We start from the raw sequence: 26,818 nt of genomic DNA on the forward strand, positions 1-26,818 counted from the left end.
ACCATAACCGAGTATCTCTCTAGTAATCCTGTCCTTTATCATTATAGCATCAATTTAGCCAATCCACATAAATAATATGGGCTGCCTGAAATTAAGACAACAATCCAGCTTCTCAGTTCTCACTATAGACTCAAAGTGAATGTTGTATCATTTCCCATAAAAAAAACCCAGAAAAAGGATTTCCCATGGAGTCATTACAGAATCAGCAAGGCAGCACTTAATGTTGTTTTGACTGAATTGTAGTTATCAGTAGGCCAACGTGATGAGGCTCAATTAGAGCAGCATGCCATGAGATAAGTGGAGGTAATCACAGGGCGGAGGCATGCGTCTTCACTCTGGGCAAAAAGAGAGCGATTCACAATAGCTCCTGGAGCCGCGGAGTGTGGTAATGAGCCTACCAAAACCCTTAATGGTAATTTAACTCTCAGAGTTAGTTACATTTAACTCTCAGAGTTAAATTAACCCTCAGCATCTTGCAGTGTACAAGATTCACACTTGCTTGTAGATCGCTTAATAAGACCAGTAAGACGCCTGAGGGCGAGAAGCGACCTCGCCCTAAAGGGCCCTAAAGGGCGAGGTGGAATGAATTCTGTACTGTCCATATATGGAGCATGTCTTGAGTGTACAGGGTTTTATCAGATCAACATATGGAATGTATGTCAGAACAGGTCAGCTCCATATATGCAGATCTAATGGTAGGGCCTACTGTAGGTGACAGCAGACTGTTCGGCGAGCGCTGGCGCTTTGGCATGGAGGTTCATATCAACATAGGGAATGAATTCTGTACTGGCCATATATGGAGCGTGTCTTGCGTGTAGGGTTTGATGAGGTCAGATCAACATATGGAATGTCAGAACGGGTCAGCTCCATATATGGAGATCTACGGGTAGCAGCGGGGAAGGTGTCTTGAGTGTACAGGGTTTGATGAGGGCCCAGGTAGGTTGAAAACTGTATAGTTGCTGGCCAATATTGATCCATGGAAGACATCAGGGATCCTATATGGGCATTCCCATATATGGGCTTAATATTGATGACATCAGGGATCTCCATCCCTGATGTCACGTCACGACTGACTGACGATTTCATAGTAAATGGGCAATTAGGCAAAAGGGATAATGGATAAGGTGCTGTGCTGTGTGCAAGATAGGGCCCTTAGTATCCACTACAGAGAGCCTTACACAGGGTTTTTGTTCCATCACATATCCCATGATACATCCAGTCAAAGTTACAGGGTGGGGTTATTATTAAAATGGAGCACGCTGACTCAGGCGTATTGGTTTGTATTGGCACCAGTGCATGCCACACCCCTTGTCATAACCTGAGGCGATAAAAAAGATTGTTCTTTCAAGAGTTCTTATACAAGAGCTGTTGGCCAAGTGCAAGTGTCCTTGATTACTAGATAGGCTGGTTTCACTCAGAGCTGCACATACACCTGTTCAGATGAAGAACCACTTCAGTCTATTCTAAAGTACCATATATCAGTCAGATTCATGTGTTCGTGCTTTAGGGTGATGTAATGTGCATTCTGCATACATTACTCAGGGATTCGAATGGTCTTTACAATTACAGTACAAGTGAATTTGGCTGCAAAAATGTATAGGCCTGGCCTATATGAAGTGAAACTATTTTGGGGGCTTTTCTGCCTTTATTGATAGGACACAGTGGAGAGAGAGAGGAAACAGGGAGAGAGAGAATGACATGCAGCAAAGGTTGTCTGGGATCTGGATTCGAACCTGTAACACGCTGCCAGGCCTGCGCCTATGACTATGTGGTATGGCCCTATGAAGTGAGTTGATTAGGACTGGTGCTCTCCAGACAAATCATTGATTAATTATTTAGTTTATCGTAGACCTATATATTTTTTTTAATATAATTTGCATTGAGCAGAGAAAGGAGACCATTATGCTGTAACAATGTAGGCCTACCATTATTGCTTGTTTTGTTAATTAATTAATTTCATTCGGTAATTAGACTGATGATAAGACATGATGAATAAGAGGTCTGCTAGTATTATAAACAAACACCTGCAATACACCCTCGCCTCGAACCCGGGCTCGACTACAACACGACTACTGCATTCGGTCATCTGGATGGGCTTTCTTATGCCAGCCTGTCTGACTGCTGCTGATAAGTCTCGCGCTAGCCTTGTCCTAAGATGAACTTCCCTCTCTTCCAAACTTGAAGAGCTTGCTGTGCTGCTGCTGCTATGCAATGCAACACCTGGCTCACGCACGCACGCGACCGACCAACAACAGCATTGATGTGCCTTCGCCGCCACACTCCACCACGGACAAAGTTGTCCGTATCATCACCATTCTCAGTTTATCGTTTATGACACGGCCGTCTGCCAAAGCAAGTCTATGTCGGTAGATATTATTTCGCAAAAAAATAAATAATAATAAAATATCCAACGAGACTTTTAAACCGAGGCACGCGGTGATTGGGCGTCTCGCAGTCACGCGGTGGAGTGCAGTCGCTGCTGTGCCCTGCCTCGACTCAGCGCTGCGAGCTTGTCTGCCACAGCTCTAGCAGAGCAGCAGCAGCGGCTGTATTCTGGATCCTCCGCGCACACGCACATACAAACAACAATTACTGACAATTACAGGAGAAGCCCCCCGAATTTGCTTCGTTCGAAAGATAATTCTTCACCATGGGCGACAAGAAGAGCCCTACCAGGTAATCCACCGCGTCGCCGAGCCTCCCCGCGGTCTATTTAGACTCGTTTTTAGCGAGAATCCGGCGGCGTTTTGCGGGCTGATATTCGGACGCGTTCTCAAGGAGTGTTTCTCCCTTTTTCAGTTAGTGTGCCCACAGTGCTAAGCTAGAATAGTGCAGTCACTATGGCGGACTCTCTCTCTCTCTCTCTCTCTCACTCCTCTATACAGTCACAGACAAAGGGATTTTTTTCAGAGGGAGACGCCTGGCATTCCTTTAAAACGCTCTTCCGCCTAAATAGAGACGGTTCGAAGGTCAATGTTGACGAGACATTATTTCGCTATGGGGTTTTGTTAGCCGACATGCTAAAGGGTCGAGCTGATTTTTTTTTAGCAGCGCTCGCGCCTGCCTGCTAGCTTTAGCAGGAGATAACGTAGAGTCGGACGGTCTCTGTGTGTGTGGATCCAGTTGGGTCGATCTGTTATAGAGCTCTGCAAGTCGGGACTGGAATCGAATATGTATGACAGCTCCCCAGATATTTTGGGCTTGGATATTACATGTTGTTGTTTTTTTATCGCGTGACATCATACTTTTAATTATTGTCAAATATGAAATAATGTAATTATACACAAAACAACTGACATGACTCTTTTGCGCTCGTGTCTTGTTTGCCAGGCCAAAAAGACAAGCAAAACCGACCGCGGATGACTGCTACTGGGACTGTAGCGTCTGTACCTTCAGGAACACTGCCGAGGCTTTCAAATGCAGCATCTGCGAAGTGAGGAAGGGCACAACCACAAGGTAACGTTGGCTCTCTGTTTTTTTTCCCTCCCCCCCTCCTCCTCCTCCCATGGCTGGCTGCAGCATTGCATCGCAATTTATGGGAATGACAACTTTGATCGACAGCCTATTTGTCTGCGTCAGCGACAGGGAATTTGGACGTGTTTGATAGACAATCTCGCGAACATCTTCCTGCATGGCCTTGTTTGTTATCACCCTGGACCCTTAGCTGGACCCTTATCGATACAACAAGACACAACAGTGCTTTGATGCATTCGTCTAGGTACGCTGCCTCTCCAGCTTCCTTGGGGGTGTACTGCTACAGTGCATCAATTCAACACAGAGCGGGTACGATGAAAATAATGCGGGGAAGCACATTTTACCTACCTGTAGGATTACCAATATTAGTTTTTACTGCAAAACTGTGATTTACAGTAGGCCTGCATGAGATGGGTTTCCAGTCATGATGGCAGGAGGTATTATTTTTCGAGTGTGCCAGGGTGGTGACTGAGTAGTGGGCCTAGTCAGAATCAGAATTTGATGTGGAGTCTGGATAATCCTTTTCATGGGAAGGCAGTTGGCATTTTTGTCGTTTGGGTAGATTAATGCCCATGCTTCTGTTGAATCACGAGGGTTCCAATGGGTGTCCAAATTTGTATTTTCTGCAGACTGCACTCACTGCAGTAATAATCAGTTCCTAGCCCTCCAAGCAGAACCCAAATGCTACTGAAGTTTCTGACATTTGTTCGACCCAGTGCATTGGGTCCTGTTCCACGTCGTCCATGCCACCTGATTAAAACATTTACTGGCTCATGTTTACATGTTAAAACGCCTCCCCGCGGCATGTGACGCCATTATTTTCCTTGAGTTATTCTGAATTCGGTAACTTTAAGTAGCTATACATCCCGGTGCGAATATCTCCTGTGGCGCGGAAGCCGTTAAGTATTTTTAATATATGTTTGCCCGATTTGGAAGCTTGGATTCTTCTTGTTTATTGACACCTCATTGTACCGCCTATCTGGCTAGCTAGTGGCGCTATAGCTATGACACAGCAGATCAGAGGCAGGGACGTAGCCTCACAAGCCAACCGCACACCGGGAGGCGGTACAATAAACGGTAAACAAACAAGAAGAAATAAAGCGACCAAATCGGTCAAACAAAGATTAAAAATACTTAACGGCTTCCGCGCCACAGGAGATATTCGCACCGGGATGTATAGCTACTTAAAGTTACCGAATTCAGAATAACTCAAGGAAAATAATGGCGTCACATGCCGCGGGTCCTATTTTAGAGAGAATCTCCACATCCGCATTTAGGAATTTCCATACGAAAATACACTAGCGAGCAGGGACCCAACGTAAAACTAAACAAAATATCAAAAAAGTTTTACGTAGGGTCCCGAAAGGGGCTAATCAGTTCCCTGAATTGAATATGGACATGCATATTCATATCATATTCATAAGCCTCCTTTTTTGTCACAAGTGGCTTTTTAACTTGCCAGTGACTTTTCAAGGGAGTTGAACATTGACAATCATACATGTAAGATAATCTGCCCAGCACCTGTTCTCTCGACCAAAGTTAGACATACATTTTCACATGTGAAAGGGTGGCTATAACTTCTAGGACATCACAATGAGGTCATGGTGGTACGTAGGTCTTGTCAGGTTTGCCTTTGATATGATGACGGGATTCCCTTTCAGTTTTGTGTTTACCACCTTATTACCACCTACATCTTCTGGGGAATGTTTTTTGTTAAGTCATATGTAGTCTGTGATCGAGTGTGGGTATTCACCTCTCGGCTGCACGGTGAGATGCAGTTAAGAGTCATTTGCAAGTCTGTTGATGAGTCCCCTATGCTTTAACCTTTCCTGCTGGGGTTTTACTATGAGTGGGTCGGTTGTCACTCTTGGTCTGCCACAGACGGGGGAACCACATCGACGACACTGGTTTACCGAGAATCCCAAATAGACTGCCGCTCTACAGATTTCATTCTCACGTGTTCATCTCCCCTCCCCCTACAATCTTTTCCCAGCAGCATGTAGCTTAAAGCCCCACAGCTGATAATGCAGGCTGCACATGCTGCACAAAGCAGGAAGCAGAGAGCATGTCATAGCCCTCCTAGAACCGTGTGTTTCTTTTTTGGCAATGGCCCAGTTGCCTCTATTTGGTAAATGGAAATGTATGACATCACTGGAGTGGTTGTCACATGTCCTTGTTTGATCTGAATATTTAACCTTTGATTGATGTGATTGTTTACTGTTGCCGGGCTGCCTCTTATTCTAATGAGAACTAATTAGCCATCTTTACTCCCCCTCTTTGATGTGTCCCACCAGAGCATGGGATGGAGTAGTGCTCTCGGCCAAATTAATGTTCCACACAGTGCTTGTTTGTCCTATTCCTCCTTGGTTCTTGTTTGAATGGTCCCTTTGGGAAAATGTAACTTGTGTGCTACTAACTAATTCTTCACTCGACTTTGCACTTTGATACTTTGATTCAGAATCAGAACAGTAAGAGTTGTTTCTGTTATCTATAATTTGACTCACACAGAAACTGGGGTAAAGTAAGTGACCTGATTGACATGGCTTTAAGGAAAAAGTTACAGTAAATGAGTACACTTTAATTTGGGCAACATGGCTTCACAATTACCAGTTGTGCTATTTGCTGAAATGCAGTCAATGTGACATCTTGCTGTGACCTTGTTCAAGCTGTTTGTCCAACAATAGCATGGTAGTGTGTGGTTGCTGGCGATTTGAACATCGAGTAGGTCCGCTGGTCTCCATTGTACTTAATGATCAAATGATCAAATTTATATTTAAGTGCCCCCAAGAATATTACAAGCTCTATTTTGAGTGTACCCCGACCCAAGTCACTAGCATTGCAGCCGTTTCCAGTTCCACAGGTGTTATTGAACACGGAATGGTGGGTTATCCCTGTCACAGGTGGTGGAATTTCAACGGTAGGTAGATCAGTTAACCGAGTCTTGCAGCTCTGGTGTGCTAACGGGGGTAAGAATGTGTGTTAATGAGGGCGAAAGCATCAGCATGTAGAGAGGGAGAGGCCCCCTGTGCTCTCCAGCTGAGTGCAACCTAACGAACCTGTTGACCCCATCCAGCCCAGTGATGTAACTCAACACTGGTTAGGCTAAATCTAGCCTCTACTATGCTGACTCTTAAAATAAGAAGGAATTATGCGTTTTTCCTGTCTGACCTCTGGCTAATCTACAAGTCGAAGTAGCCAAAGTGCGAGGCGTCTTTTGCGCTTGGTACCCTCTCTGTGGTAATTGGAGAAGGGTTTGCATTAGCACCCCTCTGTTGAGGACGTGCATGCGATCATATTCAAATGTATCCCGTCACCTGAACCTGAGCACTGTGTGAATGTGACACCGCATTGCCATACATCGGTTTTCAGTGCGGTGGTGTTTGGTATGCACCTCCAGCAGCCCCGCGGCCCAGGGAGAAGCCATTAGGAGCCCTCTAAAGTTGATGGATGACTCGGATCACAGGAAGTCTTGAGGGTACCTCAGTCTTTGAATGCTGTGGCGTTATCTGTTCTTTTGCAAACTGTTGTCTAGTGTCTACATACGGTATATGGAATGGGTTGTCATTTTTTATTCAAGCTTAAACATTTTTTTTACAAGATCAGATAAACAACTGTGATCCCTAATTAATCTGACATGCATGGCTTGGCTTTAATTAATTGGAACAAAAGCATAACAGCGCAAATAATAAATATAGTGCAACATTTAGGCATTGAGTGATACTGGAAATGGTATTTGGGCCAACATAAGCATCTGATACCATGTAAACTAAAAATCTAAGCAAAGTAATTTTCCCTTTCTCCACTCATAGTACAGTTATTAATCTCTATTGGAGGAAAACGGAATGAATTTAATCCAGTGTTCATCTCGTAACAACATACAGTTCAGGTCTCTATTGTTCAATAAAATAAAAGGACTAGATCGACTGGCAGTCTACGTCAGTATTGGAAAAAATAAAAATAACAGCTGAGGCTCCATTTCTTTGTTCATGAAATGTTAATTTTGGCCAATGTTTGGCATTAAAATAAATACTATTCATCTCAAGTCGAATGTATTGTCACATCATATCGTATGTATACAGGTGTATAAAGGTGGGTTGTACAAGCTCCATCATTCCAGTTTCAAGAAAGGTGGAAAGAGACGAAAGAGGTCATTAGGTCACGTTTAAACAATTCAGTCACAGGACTGAAGAGTGAAGGGATAGAGTTTCATGTTATGTTTTTGGGATTTTGCTTAAGCACTATTGACTGCCAAGTTGTTTTTCACTGTTTTGTTAAAGTAGCTGTGTCTGTGGTTGGAATACTATATTTTTGTATGCTTACTTCATTGTATGCTTGTTTTCTTCATTTCTGGATCAGTCCAAAATTCTGTGATCAAACTTGTGGGCTGTTGTTGTGAAATGCGCTCCTGGTTGTTTCTTTCTCCCTCGCGATGTTTGTGTTTCTAGGCTACATTCTGTCTAATGCTATGATTGGATTAAGGCTGCATAATGTGTTCTTTTCAATCAAATATTACTCTCCCTTCCCTCCCCGTTGCCTATGTTTATTTTTACTTCGTCAAACTCCATTTTCACCCGGTGCCAATTGCCTAAACTGTAATCCTGCGTACCCTTCCTCTGCCAACCTGGGGAGAGCCTATAACTGAGCTCATGCTTCCTTCAATGCATGAGGAGTGAGCACGCCGCTGACTCCACACCAAGCAAACTAGTCAGAGACTACTTAAAACTGCCAGATTGCAACAGACTAGCATTTTTTTATCAGCCCGATGAAACATTATTTTTCCCCATGCAAATTGCATTTAAGCAGTTTGCAGTGTTGCCAGTTCCCCTTATTATATGCAACTTTGGGCTAGTTTTCATGTAACAGCTTAATTATTCATAGTTGCCCGTTGCTTTAGTTTGGGCTTATTTCTGAAGTGTAGTTGCTTATTTGGGCTTGCTTTCATGATTCTTTTTGAAAATAGCGGATGTATTAAGGCTCAGGTGAAACTGGTTGCTTCTTTTGGGCTTGTTTTCATAGACCAGGTTGCTTATTTCACTCACAGCCAAGCTAGCGTGTCACCAAACCAGGATTACTGCATGTTTTTTGCAAAGGTACCTACCCTAAGGGACACGATAGGGAACATGCAAAACATAGGTAATAAAGCATGCACCTCCACTCTAGCCCAGGTGCTGGACAAAAGGCACTACAAGAGGAAAAAATTTAGTCTGCAACACTTCTTCATGAATTCCTGGAGTCCACTCATGAATTGAACATTATCAAGCAACAGCATTAGTCAAAAAAGCAAACTGTCTTAAGTAATGAAGTAATTCTCTTGCACACAGACAAATAGCGTACTTCGTCAAAAAGTGAAATATTACATGACTGGGGCTGCATAATTAATGGACGGTCTCAATAATTTTAACTCTTAGTTAAAATTTACTATACTTAAGTTTTTGTACAAGAGCGCACTGACACAATTCTTGCTGTTAAAGTGATGGAGCTGAGTCATTATAATCTGTGCATTCTAACTGCTGTCACATTAAGGAATATTGTCTAGGATAATGGGATTACGTAAGAGCTGGCACTTGCCATTTGCATCTGTATTTCTTTGCCCACCCTCAAACACACATGCACATGCAGAGGAAACTTCTTTTGTTTATCCAGCATTATCAGCCTCTGCGCTAAAACCCCAAGCATGTGGGTGTAGCCCACTAATCATTAGGTGTTAATTGGCGGATTTAAAAGTTCTTAATTACTTCATAGGATTTGACAGAGTGGTGCGTAATTAAATTCAATGACCAATTTGTCAATCCGACAAAGCGTAGAGAAATGTTGAGAGCTATGGAATAGTGTTGGGGTGGGGACGGGAGTGAGCGAGTGTGTGTGTGAGACGGAGAGGAGTGTGCACAGAGAATACGACACAGAAAGGCAGAACGGCAGGGTAAAAAGAGGACGAGGGGAGAGGGAGGGAGGGAGGGAGTTGATGCGCAGAGTCTGAGCTAGCTGAAGAGTAAGGGAGGAGGGCAGAAGAGGACAATAGAGACGGCAGCAAAGCGACGGGAGGGGAGAGTCTGGGTGTTGCTGTGTCTGTGCACGTGCCGTGAGCAAGGGGTAGGGGACAGTTGCGATTGTGGGGTGTGTGTTCACTCAGCCGTGAATCTCCAGGGACCCAGGAGACAGAACAGAACCCATCATTACCCAAGGAAGGAGTTTGTGGCATCTGGGGCAGACCGTTCCACTGGAGACGCCAGGGCTCGTGCTTCCAACTAGACGTCTCACAGATCCACCAAGACAACATTACCCCAGGTGAACGAGTTTAAGTATCTCGGGTCTTGTTCATGAGTGAGGGGAGGACGGAGAAGGAGATCAGCCGGCGAATCTGAACGGCAGGGGCGGTATTGCAGTCACTGTATCGCACTGTTGTGACGAAAAGAGAGCTGAGACAGAAGGCAAAGCTCTGTCTACCGTGCCATCTTCGTTCCTACCTATGGTCATGGGGGTCATGACCGAAAGAATAAGGTCGCGACTCGCGATTACAAGTGGCCAAAGTGAGGTAGCTGGCATCTCCCTTGGAGAGGGTGAGAAGTTCAGACACAGGGTGAGAAGTTCAGTTACACGAGAGATTCAGAGTAAAGTTGCTGCTTCTTTGCCTGGAAATGAGCCAGCTTAGGTGGTTCGGGCATCTGTATCATTATGTGTTAACATCTGAGTGGATCCGAGAACCCATGGACCCAGATTAGTGCTGATCAGGAGAGGAAAGTTCTATTTAACGTGCGTGATGATTAAGCGGACCCAGCGCCATATAGACAGAGTTGCGACATAGAGGGCAGAAAACAGCCCGGTCACGTGGTTCATGTACTCGCGTGAGCCCATAGACTCCAATGCAGTGAAGAAGTGAACGGAGTTGTTGTAACTCTGTCTTACTCTATGGCTCTGTGCTAACCTAAGCTCAAAATAAAAACAAGTGTTGCTAGGCTACACCCCGGGCCCGAACCCACAAGATGCGCACCTGATGCGCATCCACACACGCTTTATTATTGCGTGTGATTGTTCTCAGTTATCACCTGCACATTTTCTTCTCGCAGAAAGCAGCTGGTGTGAAGTCCAAGTTTCCTGAAGATGGAATGTGCATTTCCCTTTTCTAGTAATTTGCAACAATTTGGAACAGGACGGTGGCAGCTCCCTTGACCTAAAGAGACACTATGTAGTAATGGTTATCAGCGCCCACTTTGGACACGCATAAATTGCAGCCAACGTCTTTGACTTCATTATACGCCAGTGATGTGAGACTTTGGCCTGAATGGGCATTGTTTTGCAGGAACTAGCAGTGAATGCCGCTTCAATGAGTTCCATGCCTGTGCCTGTCTGCTCAAAGTGCTCATGGGACATTCATGAATTTACACACGTGGCTCACGTTCATTCATGATAGAACTTAGGGAGAGTTTGTTTTGGTTGTTTCAAGGGCGCAGATGGCTTATTTGTTTCAAGCCCCCCTATAGACACAGTCATAGTCTGTTTGGTGAATTTCATTGAGCGAGTGCCTATGTTGATGACACTTCTATTGTCAAGGAGAGAAATGCATATCTTGAAACAAAGTAACAGAACCAGCCATTTAAAAGGCTTTTGGATTTGTTCGTGAGGAGCAATGCAGATATTCCATCTTTCTCTCTCTCACACACACACACACACACGCATGCACGCGCACGGCGCACGCACACATCAAGCCTGTGTGTGCGCTTCTCTCCCACACACACAGCTGCTAGAGAGCGATTGAGTCTCGCCTCTCACCAACAAGAAGTGTCTGCCTTCTCTTCCCTTTACAGTTATTTTTAACAGATTGCACAGTTGTAAAGTCGCTGCCAAAGGTTTTTTTTAGTAGCCTGTTTAGTGTTGATGTCTCGTCCTTGCAATCAATGCAAATGTATACTCTGTATGAAACGGTAATCCACTTCATCCACTCAGCTGACCTTGCAGATGCACAGTGCAAATCTAGAGTTCTGGCTGTTCTCACCATGTTTCTGTTTTCTGGCATGAATGCATGTTGAAATTCTAATCTCCTTATTTGTGCACGTGGTTTAAGTTGGGTTATAACATCAGTGCATGTCCATCTCTATGATGCCCACTTTGTTGTGCATGACATCAGTGCATGTTGAGAGATCTCTTTATATTTGCATTTGACCTGACATCAATGCACGTTCATGCACAATATGGAAATCTCCATGCATTTGATGGCATATACAGTATGTGCATCTGATGTTTGACGGTTGGACTCGTGTTGCCTTCGGTGTTACACTGTACACACCAATTACGTTATTTGCCCACTGATAAGTATTTCAAATAAAAACTATTTAGCCATAGTAAATGCCATAGTAAATACCCCCCCCCCCCCCCCCTGTTTTTATGTCATACTTGGGCAGCAATGGCTCAGTGGTAGAGTTGCCGGATTCCGTTCCTAGTTCGATCCTGGGCTCTCCCTGAGTTTGTGTTCATCTGTTGTGTCCAAGTGTCCTTGAGCAAGACTCTGAACCCCTAATTGCTCCCGATGAGCAGGTTGGTGCCTTGCATGGTTTCCTCCGCCATCGGTGTATGTGTGTGTGTGTGTGTGAATGGGTGAATGTAATGCACAATCTATGTAAATTTACCATTTATACTAAAGCATATTATCAGTACTTTAGAGTCTTTAGTCGTATGACGGGGTGGTGCATTATGAAGTTAAGTGACTCGGCGCAAGTCATGGTGTGGTCATTTCACTTACGTTACATGAGTAGAGGGAGATGAAAGGCTCTAAGTTTACTTGACAACAATAGTTTATTTTAACTCTGTACGAACTCCCTGAGTGTGAGTGTTTATTTAATTCACAACAGCATGTAGACGATGTTCTCTTAAGTGATCATGCTACTTATTTCCTAAATTCCTGTTTGTGTCTGAATCAATGCCAGGCTTGTCGGGTAGGACACCTTCTGGTTAGCCTCGGTACCCAGGCTTTTATTTTTGTTCGCATTCAGCTAAAAAAGAAAAGTCCTGTTTTCAGTGATTACGCTAGAGGGCATTCTTCGTCAACGTATGAATGATGCTAGTTTAATTGATAGATTTATTGTTTATTAGCTGGTTGAAAAATCTCCACACCACAACAGCACTAACATAAATGCACACACATACACTTCGTTCTCTCTCTCTCTCACTCTCACTCTCACACTCGCTCTCACTCACCCACTCACTCACTCACTCATATGAAAGTGTATAATTCCCCCCTATTTGGGGGTGGCGGTTTTGTCGTTAGGGACTTTTGTCCTGAACCACTCAGCTTTGGGTTACCTTACCTTGACTGTTTTGTTTTGTTGGTTGTCATTGTCACTTTTCTTCTGCCTGCCGTGCCTATATTGCCTACCTAAACTAACGCTGCCCTCCATTCTAAAGCTTCAATATAGAGTATTTATGCACCAGAGTGTGTGACATAGTGGAGCTCATGCAAGACTACAACTGGGGACGCTCATTACGGTGCGTAATGCATGTGAGGCAGAGCAGCATAACATCCCACAGATGTCATGTCTATCTCCAGCAGGAGATGGTAAAGCACGAGAGAGGCACAACAATGTAACTTACGACAATGTAACTTACGTCATTGATTCTCTGTCTGCCTCCTGCCCTGCGCCCACCAATAGTCCGTTTTGTTGCAGATCTTTTCTATTAACCCATTTTAGGCGGGAACCCCTTTTGGTGTTCGCATCATGTCTTGCTTTAGCTATTGAAAAATAGCTGATCTACAAGCTCATAGGGTGCCACCGAGTGGCGCGCTATGAGCTTGTAGGTCTGCTATTTTTTTTTTAAATCGAAGAACGACTGACATAGAAACATAGCTTTTTCAGAAAACTGTCAGGATGTAGAAGACATTTTTAGAATCTGATCTCGGGTCAGAATGGGTTAAAACATGACGTAGATGTCCGTCATGGTACTTAGTACGGTCATGTGCCCGAGACGGAGATTGATTAATCTCCGTCAAATTAGTGATATCAAAACCGGTCGCATCGCTCCACAGCCTAGAGGCGCTTGTTGCGCAATCCTCGGTGTTGCGCAACAGTGACACGTCATCGAAAATGTCCCCTGTCTGTTTAGCCGACGACAACAATAATCTTAATGTTAACTCGCGGTCTAAAACATCCCGTCTAATTATGAAAAAACATCCTGTATTTGACGCTAGTCTCGTTAGATTTTTTCTTACCTCCCGTTGTCGATCGCATCGATAGTGTTGTGGCTGTTGTTAGCTGCTACACACACATTCACAACAACATCCGGTCCGTCGGTAAAAGTGGTCCGGGCACTATAAACGATGGCCACATTTTATTAATGGATTAAATAACCCCGGGCCCTTAAGGTGTTTTAATATGTTGAATGCGAGAGAGCCCTGCTGTACATAGAAAAACCCAGAGAAGCTGGAATGAGGTGGTGAGACTGGATACACATGGGCAGAGGGAACAAGGTGGATCCCTGAGGGTAGAAGACGGGCCTGTCCGCAAAATCCTGTGTCTGGAGGGTATGGTTGAGAAGATTGAATGTTTAATTGCCACCTTTTGTCAGTGAGGGAATGTATGCAGCAGCTCCCCTGCTCTGGGCTGCTCTCCACGGACGCCAAGCACATCGCCCCAACAGAGGTGTGTGTGCGCGTACACACACACACACACACACACACACACACACACACACACACACACACACACACACACACACACCATTTACTGCTTTACCCAAGGATGGGTGCTAGAGGTAACAACGTGCTCCTGTCACCTTGCAAAATCGTGGTCAGAATTGGCACACCGAAAGAGGAAAAAAAGGCATCCAACTTGCCTTGTTTAACATATTCCACACAGGCAAGACCTTTCTGCCGCGGCTTCGCTCCGTCACCCCCTTGTACAGTGGGGATTGGGGGGTGGGGGGCACGGCATGTTTCTACATAATGATCAAGGTGCCGGGCGGCAGATGTTGACATGGATGAGCGCGTGTAGATGTTACGTCAATGCTAACACGGCATAAGGGAGACGCTGTGATCAAACTGATGCCCCGTGGCATGTTGGCATGTGGGAGCCGGGCTGAGGCAGTGATAGGCCTATACAACCACATGGAGAACTGGTCACTGCTAAATAAAGCAGAATGAGATAGGATTCACACGGTGCTGATGTTTATTACATCGAATGCGAACAACTTAACAAGGAAACCTGCGCACTATTGGACTGAGTTGTGTTATTTCCAAAGTCAAGTCAGTTCCGTGGGTACTAGTGAGGCATTGGCTCTCCAGTACACACTGACCCATAGATGAAGGAATCTCTTGTCTGTCTGGTAACATTCTCAGTTATCTCCTTCTGGCTCAGCTGTCTGCCACTGCATTCAACAAGTCTGGCAGGAAATAATTGCTTGTCCTCCACATAGCACTTCAAATAAGAGAGGCGTGTTAATTAGGGCTTTCCTGCACTTCTCTCTTCTCTGTCGCATTATCCATCGCTCGCTCACTTTCTCTTTGTCACTCTGTTCTGGGGTCTCTCGTGAAGTGCACATGTCTCTTTGTCTCTGGTGTCTAGAAAACAAATCTATCAGCTGTGGTTCCATCCTTCAGCTCTGGCTAGTGACATTAGCATAAGCCCAAGCTCCAGGGGGGAGGTGAGTCGGTGTGTCTCTGTCACTGGGGTGGATCAGTGGACGTATCTGAGTAACTATAGGTGTTGCTCTGCCAGAATTAGAAGTGCTTAAGCCTGATGACAGTTATTTAAGGGCATCCCGCAAAGGGAGTCTCCACCCCCACCCCCCCTATACTGTGGAATTTAAGAGGCAGGCAGAGGAGACATTGTCAATCATGGTAGTTTGAAGCGGTAGCACTCGTAGTCAGGAGTGGTTGGACGCGTGTGCACACACACACACACACACACACACACACACACACACACACACACACACACACACACACACAGTACGGATTCATTCATCATTCAACAGCATCTATGGTATTGGTTACATAGATGGCTTTTATTGGGGGTGAGACCACTTCCCATTGTGGTACATGGACTCTCTGCTGGTCTCAGTATTGTTTTAGTATTATATTATGTCTCTCTCATGCACATTCCCACTAGGCTAAGGAAGTAGAGCTCTTCACGGTACGGAAAATAAAATACCCGACAGGATCCCATACCCGTACGGAACCGCATCCGGGATTGTCGGGTACATAAAATAATAGGCTGGGTCTGTAATATTTCACTGGTCCATCCGGGTTCCTCATTTGAAAGAATCACCATTAGGTCCATTAGGATTTGCGTCCGTCATTTGGACCTATGAAAAGCTCTACAAGTAAGAATTGCCACCCTCAACTCTTGAAACGTAGATCGTACCCTCAACCCCTCCACCCTACAACAGGTCACAACACAGTCGTACCCTCTGCCCCTCCACCCTACAACAGGTCACAACACAGTCGTACCCTCAACCCCTCCACCCTACAACAGGTCACAACACAGTCGTACCCTCCACCCTACAACAGGTCACAACACAGTCGTACCCTCTGCCCCTCCACCCTACAACAGGTCACAACACAGTCGTACCCTCTGCCCCTCCACCCTACAACAGGTCACAACACAGTCGTACCCTCTGCCCCTCCACCCTATAACAGGTCAAAACACAGTCGTACCCTCTGCCCCTCCACCCTACAACAGGTCACAACACAGTCGTACCCTCTGCCCCTCCACCCTACAACAGGTCACAACACAGTCGTACCCTCTGCCCCTCCACCCTACTTCAGGTCACAACACAGTCGTACCCTCTGCCCCTCCACCCTATAACAGGTCAAAACACAGTCGTACCCTCTGCCCCTCCACCCTATAACAGGTCAAAACACAGTCGTACCCTCTGCCCCTCCACCCTACAACAGGTCACAACACAGTCGTACCCTCTGCCCCTCCACCCTATAACAGGTCAAAACACAGTCGTACCCTCTGCCCCTCCACCCTACAACAGGTCACAACACAGTCGTACCCTCTGCCCCTCCACCCTACAACAGGTCACAACACAGTCGTACCCTCTGCCCCTCCACCCTACAACAGGTCACAACACAGTCGTACCCTCTGCCCCTCCACCCTACAACAGGTCAAAACACAGTCGTACCCTCTGCCCCTCCACCCTACAACAGGTCACAACAGTCGTACCCTCTGCCCCTCCACCCTATAACAGGTCACAACACAGTCGTACCCTCTGCCCCTCCACCCTACAACAGGTCACAACACAGTCGTACCCTCTGCGCTCCCTCTATGCACTTTTCAAGTCTATCAAAAAATTGTTATAGAGACAGCCTTGACCAATGGAACTTCATCACCCGCTCATGAACACAGGGCATGCTTTGTGTACACACACACACACACACACACACACACACACACACACACAGAGATGACGGACAGGGTCCCAGGCCATGTTAATCGGCCACAGAGCGGCGTTGTGTGAATACAGTGACGTGTGGTCGGTAAATAAATAACGGACCACGGAGAGCGGTGGCCCTATCATGCCAGCAACAACTCATGGCTGACTTACAGCTGGCACTGAATCACCGGTTAACTACCGGGGGCTGCTTCTGTCACAGCGAGCTAAGCTGCTACCGCTAGCTGCTTCTGCTGCTGCTGCTACTGACACACAAATCTCAGGCCCTGTCCTGGACTCTGGCGACAGGCAGAAGAGGCATGGAGCTTATCAATAAATCAATCAATCAATCATGCTCACTCCGCAGTCCGCACCTCAACCACTTCACTAAACGGCTTCCCCCTGCCAGCCAGAGTGATTTCGTGTTCTGTCGGACGCCGTCCGTGCCCAGGAGCGTGTTGGTTTTTTCCTTCTGCCCAACACTGCCATATTACTTGATGGATAAGTGAACATATGGGTTTACCGCCGCCACACTTTAGAGAGACAAATGGCTTGTGTGTGTGTGTGACTGTGTGTGCAATGCGTGTGAGCTGAGAGCTCACGTTACAATTGTATTGTTCTAAACTTTTGGCTCTTTGATGGTAGCCTGGAAGCGTTCACTTTATTTTTACGATGTGACTGAAGTAGGCTAGCCCTCTATAGTGTCTGACTCTGTCCGTTTGTCTGGACCTAGCTCGCAAACAGCTGGACCAATCTTGTGCACACTGCCAGTAGGCCAACTTAGTACAGTACCTCGACACCATTTTATTTCTTCACCTATGCTTTATACTGTTTGAAAGAATAGTGTAAAGAGATCCTGTGGATAACATGGATAGATATTATTGAATGGATTTCCCTATAATCATGAAAAGCTGCCCATGTTTCGAGTAAACTTTAAGCATACAGTCCCATGTAATGCTACGTAGTACTAACTTACTTACTTATACACAACTATAACATGGGCACAGACCTACATTCATTGTAGTGTGGACTCTACCATCCACGAGAAGCAAGCATGCTATGCTGGGAGAGCTGTGGACAGTTTAAAGCCACAAGTCCATTTGAAGTTTTACTATGCTTGCAAATGCGCCTGCCTCTCAGACATAATGTGGCAGCTGTGGCTGGTGGATCGCCAGCCAAAGGCATCAGGCTCATCAACATTCGCCACAGCAGGCTTATTGATTGGAGCATGGTGTGAGCGCTCCGACATGATGCCCTATTATGAGGGATTGATGGCCCCATGATCAGCTGTTCTGCCCCTTTAGGGGGTTGGGGAGATGGGGTTTGGTGTTGGCAATCTCTGTCTTTAACCCATTCTGACCTGAGATCAGATTCATACGAGGTTACCACTGGACACACACTGGTTCTAAAAATGTCAGTCGTTTTTTTAGATTTTTCAAAAATAGCTAAAGCATAACATGATGCCAACACCAAAATGGGTGCCCGGTCAGAATGGGTTAATAGGGCAAATGAGCCTGATGAGTGACAAAATAATTAGACTGAGAGATATGGACAAGGAGAGTGCATGAGTGCAGGGGAGGCTGATCGAGGAGCAGAGGACGAAGATGAGTAACTTAGTGGTCTCTGTGGTGCAGTGTCTGTCGAACCCTAACAGCTCTCTGCACAGCTGAGCCACTGACATCAACAGGGTCTCTCTCTCTCTGACACCCACAGTCCACTAGAGGTGTTCCCAATCCCATCAGCTTTCACCCACAGTCCACTAGAGGTGTTCCCAATCCCATCAGGTTTCTTGGGAACATCATTTGAAGCCTGATTGGCCGATACTGCTGGCGATCACTGATTTCATGTGGGAGGGCATTTCTCTTATTTTTTATTATTTTTTTGGCATGTAGAATTTATTTTTGCTATATATTGTGTAGCATATTTCTCAAAACACAGAAAATAGGAATTCATGAAGACACATTAACATTTGCTTGCACATTTTTTTAAACCGTGCTTTAACGATCGGATCAGTGAATTCTTCGCCAGTACCAGTACCTTATGTGATCGATCAGACGCCTCAATGCACAGAACCTCTTCACTGTAGCTTGTTGCCACGTCATTTGTGTTCAGCTTCATTCTCCAGTAGCAACATTAGTTTGTGTCCACACTGCCACTCTTTCTGATGCCTTTCTGACCGCTCCATGAATCCGGGCCCTCCTCTACACATCTCGGATATCGCAACCCACCACCTCCTGCCAAGGGTAGAAAAACTATTGGAAAGGCTGGTTGTATCCTATTGAGTGGCCAGGGACCTGTGCCAGGTTGCTTGGTTGAGCGCTGGGCTTTTGAAGTGTGCGAATGTGTGCGAGTGTGTGTGCTTGCGGTTTATTCCTCAGCATGCCTGCCCAGTTCTGGCCTGTGATTATCCATGTTGCTGGCTGCAGTCTGGTCTTGGCCTGGCTCGCTCATCTGCCAGTCTGCGGTTGTGTGTCCCCCACCCCCCTACCACCACCCCTCCCCCTCCTGAGGTCCTCTGTTTCCCCTCAGATGCCACCAGCTGGTGTCCATTATGCTGCAGGTGTGTGAGCTGGCTCAGGCAATAGGGCCACGAGTTTAGTATTCGGCCCTCATAACTTTCAGTGCTTCCTAAATCAGCAGAACTGAGACGTCACGGCAACAGACGTGATCTTAGATGGGAAAGTAATATTTAGCACAAGAGTTCTGTGAGAGCCTTATGAACATTATTCATTGAATGTACCATATAGCAGACAATGGCACGTGTTGTGGAGATTATTTTCCTGTCATCAAGGGAAGTAATGTGATCTTACTGACATGCTGTTTTTTTTAAAGAATGTGTGTGTGTGTGTGTGTGTGTGGGTGGGCGATAGCTCATCATCCATGAGCCAGCTCATCAGTGTAGGGCGGCTGCATCCATCCCCACTGAGGCCCAGCCTGTGACAAATGGGGCCAGTCCTACAGTAATCAGATTAGAAGGCCTAAGTGACGTGCTGCAAATGTCCCACCTTGTGATCCCTCGCATTCATTTTATTACATCCGCGGGCTAATGAGATTACCCTTGAAAACAGTGCAGCTCCACCAGGAACTGTCACTTAAACCTACCTCCACACACCAGCTGGGAGCATCGGCCCCTTTCACTCCCTGACTTCCAGGTCCACTCACCTCTCTTTATGAGCCCATTGTGCGCACGCACGGCTGGAACACGCACACGTGTGTGTGGTTCCTTAGCTCCACTACCAGGCTAATCCATATTTGTGCCTTTTACTCTTCACTCACAGGAAACCCAGGATCAATTCTCAGCTGGTAGCCCAGCAGGTGGCTCAGCAGTACTCCAGTCCTCCCCCGCCCAAGAAAGAGCGCCGAGAGAGGAGCGAGCGCTCGGACAAGGATCGCCCCGATGGGGATGGAGAGCGTCCCGAAGGCGAGGGGCATCCCGACGGTGAGGGGCATCCCGGCGGTGAGGGGCGCCCCGACGGCGAGGGGCACACCGAAGGTGAGGGGCGCCCCCAAGATCAGCATCCTCCTGAGAGAGTGAGGCCGGAGGGGGAGACCCCAGAGAAGGACGAGGCTGAGAAGGAGCAGCCAATCAAAGACAAGCCTGACAGAGAGGACATTAAGAAGGACATTAGCCCAGCCATAACCAAGAAACCAAACAGCAAAAAGACAAGGTCAGTCTGTGAGGTAGTCCTGCTTTACTAGTGCAGCTAGAAGCGAGCCATGTAGAGTTCTGATGTCTCATGCATATGTTTGTGTGTCTCCAGACCCAAGACAGACAGCCATCAGAGCCCACCCAATGAAAAACACAGCATACGGTCTGGGAAGTTGGCATCCAAGACGACAAAGACCAAGACCGCTCACATCTCCAGGTGCGTAGCATAATAATGTCAACGGGTTAGCCTTTCATGAATAAATATAAGGAAATGCAACAATGTTATTTGGTTAAACACACTTGGGGAGCTGCAATAGAGTAGTGTCAGATTTCAGACTTCAATATATGAAAAAACATCACGTAACCCCAAAGAAATTGATGCAAAAGATATTTCAATGGATTCTGGTAGTATTTGGCATGCTAAATGAAATACAAAAACTATGTGCTGGAAAGGCGTCATTTTCAAGATGGTATCCAAGATGACTGCCATGAGCTTATAAAGTGATATGAAATACATTTCAATTTATTCTAGTACCTCTAGGCATGCTTGATGACACAAATAAAATCTAGGAAAATACACCTGTATATCTCAGTTGGCAAAATGTATACAAAACATTTTTCACTTAATTCTGCTACCTCTAGACATGCTTAAAATATGAAAAAATCGAGGAAAATACCGAAAAGGTGTCATTTTCAAGATGCCGTCAAAGATGGCTGCTGGGAGCTTAATGTCCAGGTGGCATGTTTTTTCCCCCCCTGTTATTCAGCTATGATTATTAATATGTACTTTAGTGTTCAAAGTGTGAACAGAAAAACTGAGGTGTTCAGGTCAGAAAAAATATTTTGTCCAATTTGAGAATATTACCCTGCTTTGTAATGCAATCTATTATTATTATTAGAGAGCAAGAGCAGAGTTAGATCTGTTTTGAATCTTTTCACAAAGAAGGATGTGACCGTTTTGGATCTACAAATCAAATGAACAATTTGGTATCAAGTTGCCATGTCTGACTTGTACAATCACTTCACTGTCTCGCTTTGTGTTTTTTGTTTATTCCTCCCCGTTAACCCTCCTCCGTGGACCTACACAGGCCCAAACTGAAGAATGTCGACCGAAGCACGGCTCAGCAGCTGGCCATCACCGTGGGTAACGTGACGGTGATCATTACAGACTTTAAGGAGAAGAACCGTTCCTCATCCACGTCCTCTTCCACCGTCACGTCCAGCGCAGGCTCTGAACAGCAGCACCAGAGCTCTGGTTCAGAGAGCATGGACAAGGGCTCATCCCGCGCCTCCACCCCTAAAGGGGACCTCTCCATGGGGCATGACGAGTCGTTCTGAGACTCTCCCTACATACAAGCACCCGCTTGCCCCGGCCCCCACCCCATCCTCCACTTCACTCCCCGACTCCAATGTTTCTGGACACTATGGATCCCTTTGGGGGAGAGATTTCACCTTTGTTATTGCTGCCCTGCCTCCGATCTGTAAACACCCCTGGATTCTGAGAGGAGCAGCACGGTGCACCTGTTGGAGAGATTGATTGATTCCCCACTCTCTTGAGTCGAGGGTGGGGGGATCTCCTAGTGCTTACACAACCATGGTACAGGCCAGGACAGCAGGCCTAATACCAACAGGGCCCCCTCCCCTTCACGGTAGCATCCAGACATTTGTATGTATTGTTTTATATTTGTACATGGATCGTGGATGTGAGGCCGATTCAATATTTTTTTTCTTTAATTATTTTCTTTGTAAAGAAGAATTCTCCGCTGTGCACAATAACCACCCTCATTTTAATAACTTATTTATTACCCGTTGCACCTGTATACTTTGATATTATTGTTTTGGGGTTTGATTTGTTATTTTGTGTCGAAGCTTCGCTGTATAATTCAGCAGATCGATCGTTCGTTCCTTCAGTTCAGTGTTTTTGCAGTTTGAAACAATAGGACTAGAAGACTCGTGAGACATGAAACACATCATACACAAATGCACACACTGGTGCTAGATACACTGTGACACGTTTTTTTTCTCCAGATCTGGGATTGCCATTCACTCAAGGTGACAAAGACCTGTTGACTCAGAAATTCTCATTCTACAACACTGTTCCAACTCTGAACACTGTCGGGACCTCCAGCCAGGTCCGTCTCATTGATATGTACAAGTCAACCTGCGTCAGAAGGACCTCCAGACAGGTCCGTCTCATTGATATGTACAGGTCAACCTGCATCAGAAGGACCTCCAGACAGGTCCGTCTCATTGATATATACAAGTCAACCTGCATCAGAAGGACCTCCAGACAGGTCCGTCTCATTGATATGTACAGGTCAACCTGCATCAGAAGGACCTCCAGACAGGTCCGTCTCATTGATATGTACAAGTCAACCTGCGTCAGAAGGACCTCCAGACAGGTCCGTCTCATTGATATGTACAGGTCAACCTGCATCAGAAGGACCTCCAGACAGGTCCGTCTCATTGATATGTACAAGTCAACCTGCGTCAGAAGGACCTCCAGACAGGTCCGTCTCATTGATATGTACAAGTCAACCTGCATCAGAAGGACCTCCAGACAGGTCCGTCTCATTGATATGTACAAGTCAACCTGCGTCAGAAGGACCTCCAGACAGGTCCGTCTCATTGATATGTACAGGTCAACCTGCATCAGAAGGACCTCCAGACAGGTCCGTCTCATTGATATGTACAAGTCAACCTGCATCAGAAGGACCTCCAGACAGGTCCGTCTCATTGATATGTACAGGTCAACCTGCATCAGAAGGACCTCCAGACAGGTCCGTCTCATTGATATGTACAAGTCAACCTGCATCAGAAGAAGAAAGGAGAGAGAAAAATATACAGAACAAAGGCCACCGGAAGTCCAAACACCTAACCTTTTCAATTAGATGTTTTGTTTTTGTTTTGTTTTAAGCACTGCTTTAGCAGATGTCTTATAGAGTGTCTCGTGTCCATAACTGTATAATTGTGTAGGCTATTGTGTAAAACACTAAATAAAACTGTCTGGCTGTTATATTCTCTGCATTCCATGGAATTCTCCTTATTGTTCTCTGGAAACCTGCATCTTTTCTGTTGTAACTGAAGGATGAATTTGTGCAGTTCCACTTGGTAAAACCATATTGAACTGTAATCTGTCCTTTACCTGTCGTTACCAAGCTGTTGTGAACTGTTTTTTTTTTTTTCTTTTCTTTTCTTTTTTTCGGTTTTCTTTTTTTTTCTTTTTTTTTCTTTCGTTTATTTGCTTCTGGATTTTATTATGTATTTTGGTCCTCATGGCGTTATTTTATTTAATGAACATTTGATGGAAGATTCAAAGCTTCAATTGACATGATTATGATTCATAAGACTCCAAAGCTGTCATTGAAGGCAAAACAAACAGAATCTAGTTGTTGATGGAACTTAATGGCTCTTTCAATTTGCAAGCCAGTGAGGCTTCTAAGGCTTTTAATTCACTTTCACCTTAGCTGGCACTAGACCAACATAATTTCCTTTTAACTGTATGAAATTGTATAAAGAATAAATGTGTATATGATATCTTAGTTTTATTTATTGAAGGACCAAAGGAATTTCATAATGACATGATAAATAGACAGAATAACAATTTGAAAATGCAATTATGAAATGAAAATGTGTGACTTGAAATAGACCTTGTCGGTGGAATTGCATTGCTAGGGAACAGCTTGGGTCCACGTTTATTTCCTGTCTGCTACTGATATTCACAAACACTGCAACAGGAAATAAATGTGTACCCATTTTAGAATGTTTATGTTGTCAAGTGTGAAAAGGTCTATACAGTTTAAATAAAGACTAATATAATCCATTTAAACTGTGTTCTTATTGTCCCCTCCTCAATGCGTACGGCTAAATTCAGAGCAGAGAATGACATACTGAGTCAAGAGCCGATAAAGCCACCATCGTATCAATAATTTGGTGAACCGGTAGGCCTTGTGGGTGGGTCAGCTGATTTAAGAGGTGATTCTGCGTGTTAAATTTGAAGACGTAGCCCTTTGGTGAACAACCCATCCCCCCCTGCCCCCACTTTGCTGGTCTACCATAGTACATGTAGCCTTCAGGGGCCCAGCTAGCCTAAATACACCTTCTGTCCCTCAGAGAGCAACTCATGTCAGATTAGATGCGGCGCACATGTCCCTCAAATGCATGTGCTGTTTCCAGGGACATGGTTTGGGTCTAGGCTTTGCTGTTTACACATGTAGGGATGATAATCATGTGTTGTGAGTTGAGCAGTGTTTGATGTCCAGGTGGCATATGTTCATAACTTTTTTTCCCCTGCTATTCAGCTATGATTATTAATATGTACTTTATATGAAATATGGAGTCAGTGTTCAAAGTGGCAAAAAGCAATGTGAACAGAAATACTGAGGTGTTTGGGTCAGAACACAAGGAAAAAATGTTTTGTCCAATTTGAGAATATTACCCTGCTTTGTAATGCAATCTATTATCAATGGGCCTGAAAAGCCATCTCTTTTACCTGCCTTATCCGCAACCACATTCACTTGACTGAATAGTCTGACAGAACGGATTAATTATGTTAAATTATTGAAAAATGGCCATTTGCTGAGTATATGAAATATTGCTTGTATATAGAATTTGAAATGGTGCAAATAGCCAACACTATGAAAATGGCATTGGAGCTGAATGGTTTTTTTGTTTGTTTTCCTGTTTCCTTTCCGCGCAAGCAGTTCTGTTCTTGTGTGCGACCAGTAACCTTAATTTACTGTGTAAAGATGGTTACATTTTTTTAGCTTTGTTTGTCAGAAACCCAAATATAGAATGCTTGTTACTGACTGTATAACCTTAACCGTGAATTTCCAAGTAAGTGTATTATACAAACTTCTCATTTTCCTGCTATAACAATGTCTTGTACAATGCTTTTAAAGTTATTGCTCGGTAAAAAAAAGAAAAAGTATGTAGGGACGGTATACTAATCCATTCTGTTTAATCCAGTTTTAGTTTGTTTCTTTTTCTAACTAGCTAATGTGTCATTGTTTCCCCTTGTGAAATGGTCACATTATGTTTCTGGTGTGGAAATGTATGAAGCATTTCAGCTGATCATGGCTCCTTGTCTAGCTTATAATGTTGAAATACTACATGTTTCTGGCATGTGCACGACTTTGCGCTTATAGGCTAACCGTATCATTTTCCTCCGCTTCAAATAGAAAATGTCTATTTATGAATTTTGCTTGTAGTTTTTCACAAATAAAATTGTTAAAGTTATCTATCTTTCTGAGTGATCCCTGTGCTTTATTGCCAAATGAGCTTATTGTTGTTTTATGAAGACAGGCACAGTATGCATTAAATGTGCACTTGCTCTTGTAATGGGTTCATGTATCTATTAGTATTTACCTCCGGGAGGTGATATGGCAGCCACCAGATATTTGGATTGAGACATCCTGGGGACTGTGTTTATGTAGTGGAAGAGGCCTCCTGTAGGGGACTCCCCCGTATTGACAGGCACCTTATATCACCCCCCAAGATTCTTATTTGTGGCACCATAAAATTACAGAGCCATACTGTGTCATTCCAGAAACTTAGAGCAATGTACAGCAGAGGAATGCTGTCACTGCCAAATGTTCAATATTTGTTTTAAACTGCGATGAGAGGTGAGATTTCTTGACCTATGTGGTATTTATTTTTGTTCACTGCAGAAGTGTATGGTCAGTGGTGGACAATACTCAACCGATGTCCTTGAGTCAAAGTACAGATGAGTGAAAGGGGGAAAGAATACTTACTTTTTTGACTTCATATAATTGGTCCTCATTCACTAATGCTCATTATAATATGGTACCATTTTTGTATACTCTGGACAGTTCAGAAACCCTCCTACTACCAGTGACATCATCGCCAGGCATGTTTGAAAAAATATTTATTATATTTTTTCCTTTTATGCAAGAACAACAATGGCTTCTATTATAGCATGCTACCTTTCCAGGGATAGAAAGTTTGCCGTTTCTATTAGCTTGGATTCCCCATCGATGATGGCGCAAATGTTTGAATATATATTCTTTCAGAGCCGAACGTTTTTAACTCAAATCTTTGCTCAGGCCTAAATGGGTTCAAAGTGCCTGATAATAACATAATAATAATCTTTATTGTCCCGAAGGATATTTGTCTTCACAATCTGTTCAACAGTTCAACACCCACATCAAAAACAACACAGAGCACATAGCACCAAGACAAAACAAAAAACAAAAAACAAAACATGAGTTCCCCACTGTGTACAGAACCATCCTATCGGCGGGGCAGTTTGTTTAATGCCGCGATGGCTGAGGGGACAAAACTCCTACTAAAACGGACCTTTTTCCATGG

General features: G+C 44.8%; 1 protein-coding gene across 2 annotated transcripts; it reads left to right on the top strand.

Annotated features, from left to right (window-relative positions):
* Nucleotides 1-2,528: 2,528 nt before the first annotated feature.
* rybpb (RING1 and YY1 binding protein b) lies at nucleotides 2,529-25,730 on the top strand. 2 transcript variants are annotated; one of them, XM_083771631.1, is made up of 6 exons: nucleotides 2,529-2,676; nucleotides 3,331-3,456; nucleotides 20,118-20,507; nucleotides 20,601-20,705; nucleotides 21,577-22,620; nucleotides 23,269-25,730. In XM_083771631.1, exons 1-5 carry the CDS (start codon nucleotides 2,651-2,653, stop codon nucleotides 21,824-21,826), a joined length of 897 nt encoding a protein of 298 aa, XP_083627757.1. In that variant the 5' UTR covers nucleotides 2,529-2,650; the 3' UTR covers nucleotides 21,827-22,620; nucleotides 23,269-25,730. The 2 variants fall into 2 exon arrangements, with proteins under 2 accessions (XP_083627757.1, XP_083627758.1); XM_083771632.1 differs by lacking the exon at nucleotides 23,269-25,730 and adding an exon at nucleotides 22,675-22,826.
* Nucleotides 25,731-26,818: the final 1,088 nt, after the last annotated feature.

The sequence above is a fragment of the Protomyctophum parallelum genome (genome assembly GCF_964188405.1).
Source record: "Protomyctophum parallelum genome assembly, chromosome: 8".
NCBI lineage: Eukaryota > Metazoa > Chordata > Actinopteri > Myctophiformes > Myctophidae > Protomyctophum > Protomyctophum parallelum.